This window comes from Clinocottus analis, unplaced genomic scaffold (genome assembly GCF_023055335.1).
Source record: "Clinocottus analis isolate CAN_PGR_092001 unplaced genomic scaffold, fCliAna1.0.p SCAF_3, whole genome shotgun sequence".
NCBI lineage: Eukaryota > Metazoa > Chordata > Actinopteri > Perciformes > Cottidae > Clinocottus > Clinocottus analis.
In genome coordinates this window covers 9,710,411-9,722,838 of record NW_027176042.1, presented here as the reverse complement: position 1 = coordinate 9,722,838, position 12,428 = coordinate 9,710,411, and the positions used below count along the sequence as shown (strand labels likewise).

Sequence of the window (12,428 nt, the reverse complement as noted above, 5' to 3'; positions counted from 1 at the left end):
CGGCTTCACAAAGCCACAAACTTGTTCTCGCCTCATCCAAGTGGCTCAGAGTCCAGCGAGGCAAAGCGAGGGAAGCGGGGCGGGAGAACAGCAGCGTTGGCAGCGAGCATCAGTCACCTTGGAGCAGTCGGAGTGAGCAGAGGGCGTGGGAGATGGTCGGCAGCCTCTCTGCTGAACTCTCACTTGATCATCATCTCTCGATTGATTATTTTCGTGTTCCACAACTCTCCGGCAACATGAGCGCCTCGTCAGCCAACCTTCACAGCAAACGCCTGCCTTGTGAGTCATCTTCAAAACTTTCTAAGCATAGTCACCTTTTCAGTTCGGGTGGATATTTAGAGATGGAGCTCCATTTATCCAGATGCAGAGCATGGAGGAGAAGGAGGATTCCCCATACACACACACACACACACACACACACACACACACACACACAAACAGACACACACATTTTTCTTTATTCATGATGGACACCAAATGTATTCACTGCTCCATGAGACATACGCTGTGAGTGTGTCTGTCTGTGTGTGTGTGAGTGTATGTGTGTGTGTGTGTGTGTGTGTGTGTGTGTGTGTGTGTGTGTGTGTGTGTGTGTGTGTGTGTGTGTGTGTGTGTGTGATATAACGTGTGTGATATAAGCCAGTGTGTTAACTAGCTGCCTTTGTGTGGATGTTGCCTGAAGTGAACAGTCCAATTGCTGCACCAGCCAAAAATTAGACAGGAATGTTGAATCATCACCCTGAGTAATATACCACTAATACCAAGTGAATAGGTCGGTCACACTCTTTCCGGAATAGGGAAGCGCCCCCCCCCCCCCCCATCCACACACACACACACACACATACAGACACACACACACACAGCAGCAGCCTTGGATCAGGGCCACCGCAGGGCTCCAGACAAAGATCTCTTATTTCTAATGGGATTGTGCTGCAGATCTCATCGGAGTCGACTGACTGCAGCTCATTCCACAGACACACCAACCCAGATGGAACGCACAAGGACTGAAATTGAATTAGTCCCAGTGAGATCAGTTTTTTTATTTCACAGAGGCTAAAAAGGATCAGGGCTGCGACTCCAGAGAAAGACGTCCCCCATCTGTTGCTCTGCCCAGAGCCTCTGAGCCTCGACAGTCCGCTCTGTCACATTTTGATTATTGTGGGTCCGTGCCAGAGAGCGCCGCACCGGTGTGCTGTGGAGTGAATAGCCGGCCAGCTGCTGAGAGCATGTTACAGACAGTAGTGTGTTGCATAGAGAAGGAATTGTCATATCCTTCATGTATTATTAGAGCAGTCCCCTTTGACTTGACCCAGATAGGAATAAGGAGGAGAATCTGTTTGAGGAGCAAGTTAGTGGGGTAAAAGTCCATAACATGTACCGTCAGTACCTTTAATTGATCGCCCTCTGAATGATCCATACAGTGTGTATATCTGCTGTGCTGCTCTGCCATCGAGTCATAAGAACTTAACTTTTGTCAGCGCTGTAAGGATACAAATAGGACTAAATTGAACCACTTATTTTCGTACCCCCTTTATGAATGTACCTCCAGTATTTCACTTTCTTACCTTCGTTTTTGGTCACGACCAACTCCTGAGTGTACCTGGTTCTTTAGCAGCTAAATACTCTGCTGTGTTCACCAGCTAGTTGCTAACTTTGTCAGTTTGGTGCCGGGTAGGGAACTTTTTGCTAAAATACCTGCTTCAAAGAGGAGAAAACAGCTCTTTGGGAGTGTTGAACCAAAACAGAGGAGCTCAAAGACAATAAAATTGAGGGAAACACAACAACTGACCCCTTTCACATCCATTATCCAAACCGCCTCTTAAAGGTTGCGGGGTGCTGGAGCCGATCCCCTCCGTCAATGGGCAAAGGCAGGTTTACCAGCACACTGGACAAGTCGCCAGTCGATTGCAGGCAGACATACAGACAGACAACCATTCACATTCAGCAATTTAGAGTCCAATTAACCTAAACTGCATGTCTTTGGACTGTGGGAGGAAGCTGGAGAGAACCCACGCTGACACGGGGAGAACATGCAGACTCCACACAGAAGGACCTTCCAGACCAGTATCTGAACCCCGTCCAGACCGGGATCCAAACCCCAGACCCTCTTGCTGTGAGGCGTCAGTGCGAGCCACTACACCCCAATGCCGCTCATTGTGGGTGTAAAATCACTTATTATAGCAACTTTAAATTACACTTTTTTTTTTATTTACACATTTTACAAACAGTAGATAACAACTTTCAGAAAACATGACTTCACAAACATAAAGTCAGTGCATACAGTGTGGACAAGGCTTTGAAACAACATTTGAAACTGGGTGTGCAAGGAAAATAAAACCTGTCAAATTAGAATCCAATTAAAAATCACCAAATCATAAAGAAGAAATACAATTATAGTGCAGGAACAGCACATTTATACGTTTCTCAAAATGCAATGAAGAAAAAATAAAAGTAATTACATTTAAAAAAAGGATAAACCCAAAAGCATGAAGTCCAAATGATTCTTAGAGCCACAGTTAAGACAATATAGTTCACATGTAATCTTGGAATACTGTCCTCTTATAAAGCACTTGTCTTTTGTGACCAGCGGACCAACCCTCCTCAACCTCAGCAAACGTCTGAGGACGCTCCTAAGACTCTGTGGCGAGTCGAAGCAAGCATTCCTGAAGTGAAAGTACCTTTAAACCGGCCTCACAGCTGATCCAGGGACAGGAATGTGTCGGAGCCCGAACTGCAAGCCTTACAGAGACGATGTACTCTGCTAACCTTCACGAGATAATTCAATGTTGGAGTTTAATTACAGATTTAGTCATCAGGGTCATCACTCCAGATGCACGTTGCTTTTTACTATAAAAAAATAAGGATGAATCAATCAACACCATTGTCTTCACAATGAGGCTTATGATGATTAATCCTGTAGGTATAGAGAGCTGTTTAATTACGCTGGTTTAGCATCAATCTTGCCCATATGATTGAACTTAACTGGTTGGCTTGCTTCAATACATCTTATTCAATATTGTTTATTAATAGTTAGTCTGGATAAAAGGATTTGTCAGCGAGGGAGGTCTACTGCTCTTAGGCTTATGCAGGACAGTGGGTAAGGACACTGACCTACAAACTGTCCTTTTGTCCATCAGGAAGGAAGCGCAGGGGTAACACTGATGTCATTGTTGTCCTGACGGACTGGGCCGACGGGGCTGGACACTGCTTTGTCCCTGGGAAAAATAAACAGATCTAATATGCAGATGACAACTTGCAAATGCACACGCTGAGGTCCAGACCGGACAGACACACATCAACTGCTGCCATGAATTATTTACAGCCCTTGAAACTGGAGCCCAGTAAGTGGCAGGTTTTTGGGAGAAGAGACTTTTATAGGAACCCAAAATAAAAGTGTGAGACAGCGCAAGTGCATCGTCTCCAAAGATATTACCGTCCACTTCTATGAGCGTGGCCAATTGTCTGTTCCACTTTAGTTAAAAGAGGAAAAGACACAAGCAAAGCAATGTGAAAGAGGCACGAGAAAATAGAAAAGTGTAACATGGAAGGAGCAACTTCACCCTTAGGGTGAGCTGACCAGGATGACCAGGATGGGGTAATGATGATTGCAGCTCTGCTCTCGCTGTTAGAGACGGATAAATATTCTACCTGTAGCCAATCAGGCGCTCCACCATCGTTCACCGGGACACCATTAATTACTGTTGCCCGAGACTGATCCACTAATGACCGATGGAGACTGTTAATAGCCGGCTGTTTGGGCCATTGTTGTGCCGGAAGGTATACGGAAGAGACGCTTGGTAAAAATAACAAGACATTTAACTCTAATGAGCCCGTGCAGAATTCATTCTCTCTGTGCTTTCCGCGTCTATAACCCACACCCTTGAATTGACTTAGTTGTGGTTAACCTCTACCCCATCAATCCCTACATTTTTTAAGACTTCTTCTATGTTTTTAGCCTTCCTTTAAGTCTTCCTGTCCTCCATTCACCTTTCATCCCTCTCTCTTCTTGCTGCCTTACTGTGTTTACAGCCACTCATTCTCTCTTCCTCTCTCTCTCTCTCTCCCTCTCTTGCTGTCTTGTTGAAATTGAGAACACATCCATGGTAAATAAGATCGTCCCTGAGAGGAAGAGTGCCTGGGTGAAAAGGGCAGCCAGTCCGTTCGTCGTGGCCTCAGCACAAACAAGTGTCACTACAGAGTTCCACATCTGTCCCAGTGTTTAGTGCTTAGTGACATCATGCCTCAACTAGTCAATGTAGTAGAGATATTTGGAGAGAAACACAGAGGGAGAAGAAGAGCTACAGAGCGATGGAAGAGACAAAATAACTTATTAATCAATAAGTAGATGAACACATTTTTTGAAATATGTATATATATATATATACATATATATATATATATATATATATATATATATATATATATATATATATATATATATTATCACTTTACAATAAAAGCATGCAATACACATAGTTTTTTACTTCATTGTTGAATTTGGCGCATAATGCGATTAATCGCAGAAAAATCATGCGATTAATCGCGATTAATTTTTTCAACTTTGCCCCGCCCTAATTTTAACATTTATTAATTTATGAATTTATGAATGTCATTGTTTTGTCCTCCCAACTAAAAGCCATATTTACACATTGTGGATGAAGCAGCAACGTGGATGCATGTAACACCATCACCACAGCCATTTAAACAGGGATTTGTACATGAAAACCACCAAGCATTGGATTGAATAATTAGGCTCAATCCATGAAATACGTTTTTATTTTAAAACAAAAACGATCTACATCCAGGAGCGTTTCAGCATTGCATTTGAATTGATAGGACGTAGCCCGGAGCCTCCTGACTCTCTAAAACTCTTGCTTGTAGTGTGGACACTCAGTTTAAACAAAGCCAAAGATATGCCTTTTAAAATGGAAACATTGTCGTGTGCACATAGCCTCAGGCTGCATAATCAAAGCAGAGCAGGTAGTGATGTTTCCCACTGGGGTTTCTCCATAGTGTACACTCAGGGGTTTTAGCCAGAGCTTCTCCTTCAACCAACAAGTGTGTAAACAACGGGATCGTCTGGAGATGCTTTTTCTCTGCTCCATTCTGGCCTGACCTTCTCTTTCCCCGTCACATGGGAGCCAGGCAGTGAGCTCACATTTTCACTTCGCACAGTGATGGGCTAGAGGCAGCCTGTTAGCGACACCGAGCCCTCCTGCTGTTCCTTCACTTAGGCTTCAGATCAATGCGCTGCCTCTGCTGTCTGTGCAGTCGGAGCTTCCAAAACGGCGTTTCAGGGTCCCATCTTTGACAATGTGGCAGTGAAAAGAAGCACATGATACTCAGATAGATGAAGAAAAAAAGTGAGCTGGTTCTTAGCATTTGTGTGTGTGTTTTTAAATATGATGGATAGTCAAGCTGTAGACGGTAAAGGTTTGGCGATCATTTGGGGGATGATGCATTATATCTGCCGAGTGGTTTCGATGAGTTTTATTTAGCAATTTTGATATTGAGAAAAAAAGGAGAAATTCAACGAACATTTCATTGAAGGAAAAGTAAATACAGTAATTAGAGGCTGAGTTAAGGCAAATTTATTCGTGGCTAAATCCAAAGCGATTTCCTGTAAATGGCATCACGTCTAAGAGAGCGAGGACCAGTCCCGTTCCCTTACATCTGAGCCTTTGTCCGGCTCTGAATGGACTCTTTCTCTCTCTGCCTCCTGAGCGGGGATCTGGGTTTGTCTTTATGTGGGGAGGCAGAGTGGCTCGCATACACGTCCAGCCTGCTCTTTCTGTCTGTTCCCGTCATTCTGCTTGTCCAATTGGGTCTGAACCCATGACCTTTTTCTTTTTACAGTCCCAGAGGACTAAAAGGACACAGCGGAAGGAAGAATGGAGAGACAGAGAGGATGGAGTTGGAGACAGAGAGAGAAAGACAGGCAGAAAGAAAGAAAGAAAGAAAGTTTGACAGAAAGGAGACTAGATAAGAAAGATAAATAAATACAGAAAAAAAGACAAAAAACAAATACAGAGACAAAAACATAACGAGAGACAGAGAACAAGAAGACAAACTGGAATAACAACCCAAATAGATAGAAAGATGTGAAAAGGAAAGACAGAAGAGAAAAACATAGATAGAACGAAAGACAGGAAGAGAGACAGGAAATGAGAGGATGAAAGAGAGAGAAAACTTAAAGAGAGAGAAAAAGACAAAGAGATACAGTAAGAAAGAAAGATAAAGAAAAAAAGACAACAAGGATAAAAAAAAAGACAAAGAAAGAAAGACGAGGAAAGAAAAAAAAGAAAGAAAGATAGAGTAATAAAATAAAGGCATAAAGACAATAATTCAAAGAAGACAATCCCAGGCCCTTCAGACATCTCGTGGCGTCAGACTAAAGACGTTTGGCTTTAGCGGACTGAACTTGTGATCTCATCAAGACTGTGGCCGGGCCTTTCTTGTGAAAGACGTATTTCCCGTGTGAGCGGTTTAACTAATCAGAGGTCACCGGGGTCGTCCGCGGCCAGGGAAGCATCGATCAATGTGATTCAATGGAAAAAAAAGAACTGGATAGGCAAGCAAAATCAATGTGAGGATATGCATCCGTGGCTAACCTTTAGCTCACACAGGTCTCATCCTCTAAGTGGAAACAATCAATGCTGTGATCAATCAGAGTTTAACTGAGCGTGGGGGAGAAAAAAACTACAGGATAAGCAATCTGTATCAACCTGTAGCACGTAATGCAAAGCATTGTTTCCTTGGCCGCTGCCCGTCTTTGGAAAAGTAAAGAGAGGATAGTCTTTTATCCAGTGCAGATCCAGTGCTTTATCTGATGCAACGTCCTCGGTTGGTTACATTAAAACAAGGAGCTCTCTCTATTCATTGAGACACCAACTCAAACAGGCAGCTCCTGACTGTGACTGACAACTTGCTTTGTCAGCGCTCGTCCTTCTGCTTCTGAAAGACCCCGCAGACAATACGCTGTTTCTGATTGTGAGACAGTGCAAGAAAAGCGGACACGTCACACTCTCACACGACCTTTGACGTCGACAGTAAGACACAGGAACGCTGCAAACACAAACCGCCATGAAGACGACTGGCACGAGGATAAGCAACTTGGAATCGTTCAACTGCCATCTCACTTTTCTCGAGGAAGATTGCAGCTCCTAAAGAGCAGTCGTCCCATGTGACCGACTCCCTTATTGCATACTTTCAATCACACCACCTCCTACACAGACTTCCTGTGTCTGCTCGCTAAAGAGCAGTGGTGGAAATGACTTAAGAGGGTGAAGTGCGCCAATTTGACACATCAAAGTCAGGTTTCCAGAGGGAGCTGCTCCAAATCTGATGCATTGCCTTAAGAGATGTCACTTAAAACAGCATCAATTGAGACAGAAGTTTGAAGGCGAAAAACAATCTGGTGATGTAGAGTGAAAAACAAGTGAGCTTATTAGACGGCTAATGTTTGAATGTTTTCATAACATACTTAAATATCTGACGAGGCGGTCAAGTTTAATATTGAAGTTGAATTGTGGGCAATGTAGGCACCATGTTGTAAAAAAGGAGAACAAAAAGACAATGTCTCTGGTTCTGCTGCGTCGAGTCTGATCCTTTTTCTGTTTTTGACTCTTTTAAAGTTATGGAAGTACAATGCTGAAACCCTTTTAAGCTTTCAGAAAAGAATCCATGATCATGTGATCGAGATATCTCATCCTGGGTTTGGAGACTCAGTTGTAATTTAGGGCCGTGAAATTGAAAAGATATTAGATATTTACAAGGCAGAGAGACGCAAATGAAAGATGCTATTGAGCAGCATTATGGTATCATAGGCTCCGGGATTTCTGGAACCTGCCCAATACTAGGGAGTGAAATAGTCGTGGGGATAAAAATAATAGTATCTCAGTCTCCGCTCCACCAATTTTGACCATTATTACTATTTTCACATAGATTTCTTGAAGGGCCTCAAACTCTTTGGACGCTATTCCATTAAAAAAAGAGAAGCTGGATCTTTGTCAATATGTTTTGCTCTCTAAAATGCAATATGCATTAAACATACAGTAGAATGCATCGACGTCCATATGGAACTGGAAATAAGTAATGTTTTGTTTGGGGATGAAGTGGAGGATGAATTTGGATAAGAGGGCAGAGCTGACGACGAGAAATACGCGCCGCAGCGAACAGCTGTGTGTCGGGAGGGCGTGACTTAAGACCATTGAGTGACAGTCACGTTCAATGCGTGAGACTTGAGAGCCCGGATACCTCAGTCCCTCTGCTCCTCTCTGCCGGCGGTCCCACAGTCACGGACACAGTCATGGACGCAGTCCCCCGACTGTCTGTTTGGGTTGAACAGGATGTCTATGCAGCGAATAGGTTTACAGATGCGCTCTTCAGCGCCATCTATCGTCGGGGAGTTTGAAAAGGAACCAACGCGCCCCAGACTTTTTTTTTTTTGGCGTGAGATATTGGTTGTGTGGCGTGTGAGCGTGTGAAAACATGAAAACGCGTGTGTCACACGGCGAAAGCGTGAGAGTTGGTGGCTGTGAGAGGGCCGTCTGAACTTGTCCAACACGCCAGAGAAAGATATGATCGTTTATCATATAGTTTTATTGATGTGCTGATTACAAACAAGCCTAGTCAGTTAGGCTGCACAGCACGTAAATAAACACTATTTGACATCAAGCTAAAACACTTATGATCACTGACAATGTGTCCAATGACAGGATCATACAAACGTCAGTACATAAGACACGTTGATGCTCTGTTCGTCTGTTATTCCAGCGTAATAGTTTTTTTTTTTTTTAAAACACACATTTACACTATGATATCTGTGTCAAGGCAGATATTGTCAACTCATCACTTTTTCTCGTCAGTTTTCTTGTAAACGTGTGCTTTCGGTCTTTTGGGAATCCCCGTCTATATTTTCGGGTTCCGTCTCACATACATACTGTCAGCTCGTGGCTGCAGTCAGCTGGGTCAACCCTGGGATTTGAGTTGTCCTCTACTTCTCTTCCCATCCAAATCTGTCTGCCGGTCTGATATCAGAGCCAGCAGGTCCCTGCACCCAGGAGGCCACCTGTCAAACAGCCAGAGCAGAGCTGCAGTGACAGGCAAGTGTCCTAATGTCACCACAGACGCGTGGCCACGACGTGTTGGGAGGACGACGCAGACACAGCGCTCCGCCGATTGCAACCTATTGCTGCTTTGGGGCAACTTTGCAGCTTTATCCAGACTGCAGCGGTTATTAAGTGCTGGCTGTGGAGCATTATGAGGCCTTATGAGGCAGGATGTCTCAACAGGGGTCTCTTCATAAACAAACCCTGGAATCCTTTCTTTTCCTGGTACTGTAAACATTATGCGCTGAATGTCTTTTTGCTCTCCATCACCCAGTGCTGCGTATTTATAGAGCTGCTGTGACTGCTGCTGTCAACACAAGCGGGATAATCTTCACATTATTCCCAGTTTAGACATGGCTTGAAAGCGTCATCCAGTTAGCTCAATCCCTGACTGCAGGTTGTAATATCTTCTCAAGACTCAGGCTCTGCTGTAATGACTCACACAACACAACACAGAATTAAAATGCACTTCACAACCAGGAAGGCGCACTCACGCAGCCAGACATGTCTGCAATGACCACAGCTGTAATGTGTGATTGAATGAATACAACCAGTGCTGCTAAGTCATTTGGGGGCGAGGTAGTTCACAGTTTGCACACTGGTAGTTCCGATAGCTGTTATCCAAACTAAACATTAAAAAAAACACAACATTTCAAGCGATTCGCAGAGCAGCGGCCGAGGAGTACTCGGAAGTTGCGCTTGCCAAACACAGCGTGCACAACTGTTTTCGCCCCACCGTGAGAGACTGTGGTCAGTGAGTCACTCAGTTGTGTTAGAACTAACGGCACCTAGTGGTGAGCAAGGAAGGGGTAAGCAGGCAGCCAATGAAGAAATCGCGAGTCACACCAATTATTAGAGGTCTTAGAGCATACAACCATAATTGGCCATCAAAAAAATCATGTACACCGGTAGTATTGTGCAGCAGGACGCCAGATTAGCCGCAGACAGACACAGAGATGCACATGCACTCAGTCACGGACGGACGCGCACACATGACCTAACACAAAACTTCTCTCGAGGATGGCGCCTGGTGGAGGTAAAAGACTGCAGACTTTGTCCGTGCATACTCACAGTACAGAGTTACATAAGAAGAATGATCTCTCATATGTCTGTACGGTAAATATGAAGCTACAGCCAAGGCATGATAAGTGTAGCTTGGCTTAGCATAACAAAATGGAAACTACAAGCTTGACTCTGTCCACCTACAAAGCCGTCCAAGGCTCTAATAAGTCACATTTAAAAAGGAACTGCTTTACAATTTGACGCGTCTTCAGACTCAATCCAAGCGTGGTTTTCACTGTGGAAAACACTCATAGTGTCAGACATTTCTAGTCCAGCATTCGCCCTTTCCTCCTTCCTCTTGCGGTCACACTGCTACAGTTCACCCATCCACTCATTGGTCTTGCACTCAGCTTTATTGCAATAATGCTGATGAGTGGGGAAATGGGGTCGTATGGTATTTCTGACAAGATTAACTTAGTTAAGGACCTGGCAGCTTACTTCTGAAAATAAATCTGTGGATCTGTGGATAAATGTGCAGGCTAGTACAGTGGGAGTGTTTGGCAAGCTTGCTTTATTAGTGTCCTGATGAAATGCAAACAGTTGATCAACAATATCGGTTCATAATTGAGACATAGGTGACCAACCTTTTATTTCCTCACTGTAAGTCCACACAAAGGGGATTCCACCTCCTGATGTCTCTCACTTACAGATCAATGGCTCCCCCTTCTGGCAGCCAACATTTGACCCTTGAGTGACTGCAAAATGGGCCTGAGACTATATGTCATAATATGTAACACAATGTTATCTCACTGCCGAGCACGAGCACGTCCAGAGAGAAGGGACTGGTGTAAAAATCTCCTGTATGGTACTTGATTGTAAGGCAGCTAACTGGTATCAGATGGTAAACTCTCCCTGAGCTGGTTTCTAACTTTATGTCCTTCCGGTTGTGATTGCCAGCGGAGGCCGAGCGAGGACAGAGGCTCCCAGATGTGGACACAGCACAGCAGCTGAAACTGAGAGAAAGACAGCGCTTCTTCGAGGAGGTCTTCCAGCACGACGTGGACGTCTACCTGTCCTCGGCGCACCTGTGTATCCGAGACTACAAGAGGCGTGAGTCGAACTGGTGGCATGTTTGTAAAACCCGGCACGAATGCACACTCATATCCAGTTGCACATCATTTCACTGTTTCCCCTCTCCTGCAGCTCCAATTGGCAGCATCTCGTCCATGGAGGTGAACGTGGACTTGCTAGACCAGATGGAGCAGATTGACATCTCTGACCAGGAGACCTTGGATGTCTTCTTCAGCTCCGGGGGAGAAGAGGGGTTGCTGACCTCCCCGCTGCCAGGTAAGGAAACCAGAAACAGAGCGGAGGTTGCAAGAAGCGCTGCGCAGTTCCATCCCTAACAAGATGTTTTATTTGACTCCCAGTCCAAGGAAACAACAACAACAATGAAGTCATCAGTAATGGACTCTTTCGACACGTCCTCGAGGGTCTTGATGCCAAGTCCCGCACGTCCTCCACGTCTTCAAACTCTTCCTCTGACAGTCAGACCACCAATGCCAACGGAGGAGACACCCGCATTGTCAGATCAGACGATGAGGAAACGCACACCAACACAGTCAAGCGAAGAGCCTTGCCTCCGGAGATAGAGAGCTTGAAAAGTCAGACCCCATCCTCGTAGGAGGGATCCTCCGCACAATAGGACTCCACCTGCAGCGTGGAAGCCGACACCTCGGCCAGGACTGGACTTTGGGAGGGGAGCGGTTGAAAGAGGTCTTTCGGCCGCGACATAGTGGCTCTTATGGCTGCTTTCAACCTTTTCTTTGACTTGTGAGTTGTGTGCTGTGTCTGATTTGGAGGTGGAGATCGTGAACTGTAAATATGGAGATTTATTCATATGCACCTGTTTCCATTTCTGTTTTGGCATGTTTTTGACAGATACAATTTGCTCCCCGGTTTCTGATCTCACAGGGTTTCTTGTTGATAAATGATGCATTTTGTACAGTATTAACAAAATCCAAGGCCGCAAAGCAGTGACTATAAGAATACAATGACAATTGGGTGACTTGAGGTACATTTGGCAAGAGAAAGCGAGTTCTGTAATTCAAAGCAATACATTGTCCAGATGATGCAACATTCGCGGTTTTTGAATTTTCCAATCTAAAATGAATCTCTAACAAGGTTTCTTTGTTTGAACAATAAAGAAAGAGGGGACAATTTCTAATAATCAACCAACAAGTTACTGGTTATTTTTGTATTGAACAGCTCGGCTGATTCCACTGAAGCCCGAGGACGCTGCAAACTGCAGGGCGG

At 44.6% G+C, this 12,428-nt stretch overlaps 1 protein-coding gene across 2 annotated transcripts; it reads left to right on the top strand.

Moving 5' to 3' along the window:
* The first annotated feature begins 71 nt into the window (after nucleotides 1-71).
* Nucleotides 72-12,318, top strand: LOC137796781 (dysbindin-like). Of its 2 annotated transcripts, none has more exons than XM_068594895.1 (4): nucleotides 72-279; nucleotides 11,070-11,222; nucleotides 11,316-11,459; nucleotides 11,543-12,318. In XM_068594895.1, exons 1-4 carry the CDS (start codon nucleotides 153-155, stop codon nucleotides 11,794-11,796), a joined length of 678 nt encoding a protein of 225 aa, XP_068450996.1. In that variant the 5' UTR covers nucleotides 72-152; the 3' UTR covers nucleotides 11,797-12,318. The 2 variants fall into 2 exon arrangements, with proteins under 2 accessions (XP_068450996.1, XP_068450997.1); XM_068594896.1 differs by lacking the exon at nucleotides 72-279 and adding an exon at nucleotides 9,927-10,146.
* Nucleotides 12,319-12,428: the final 110 nt, after the last annotated feature.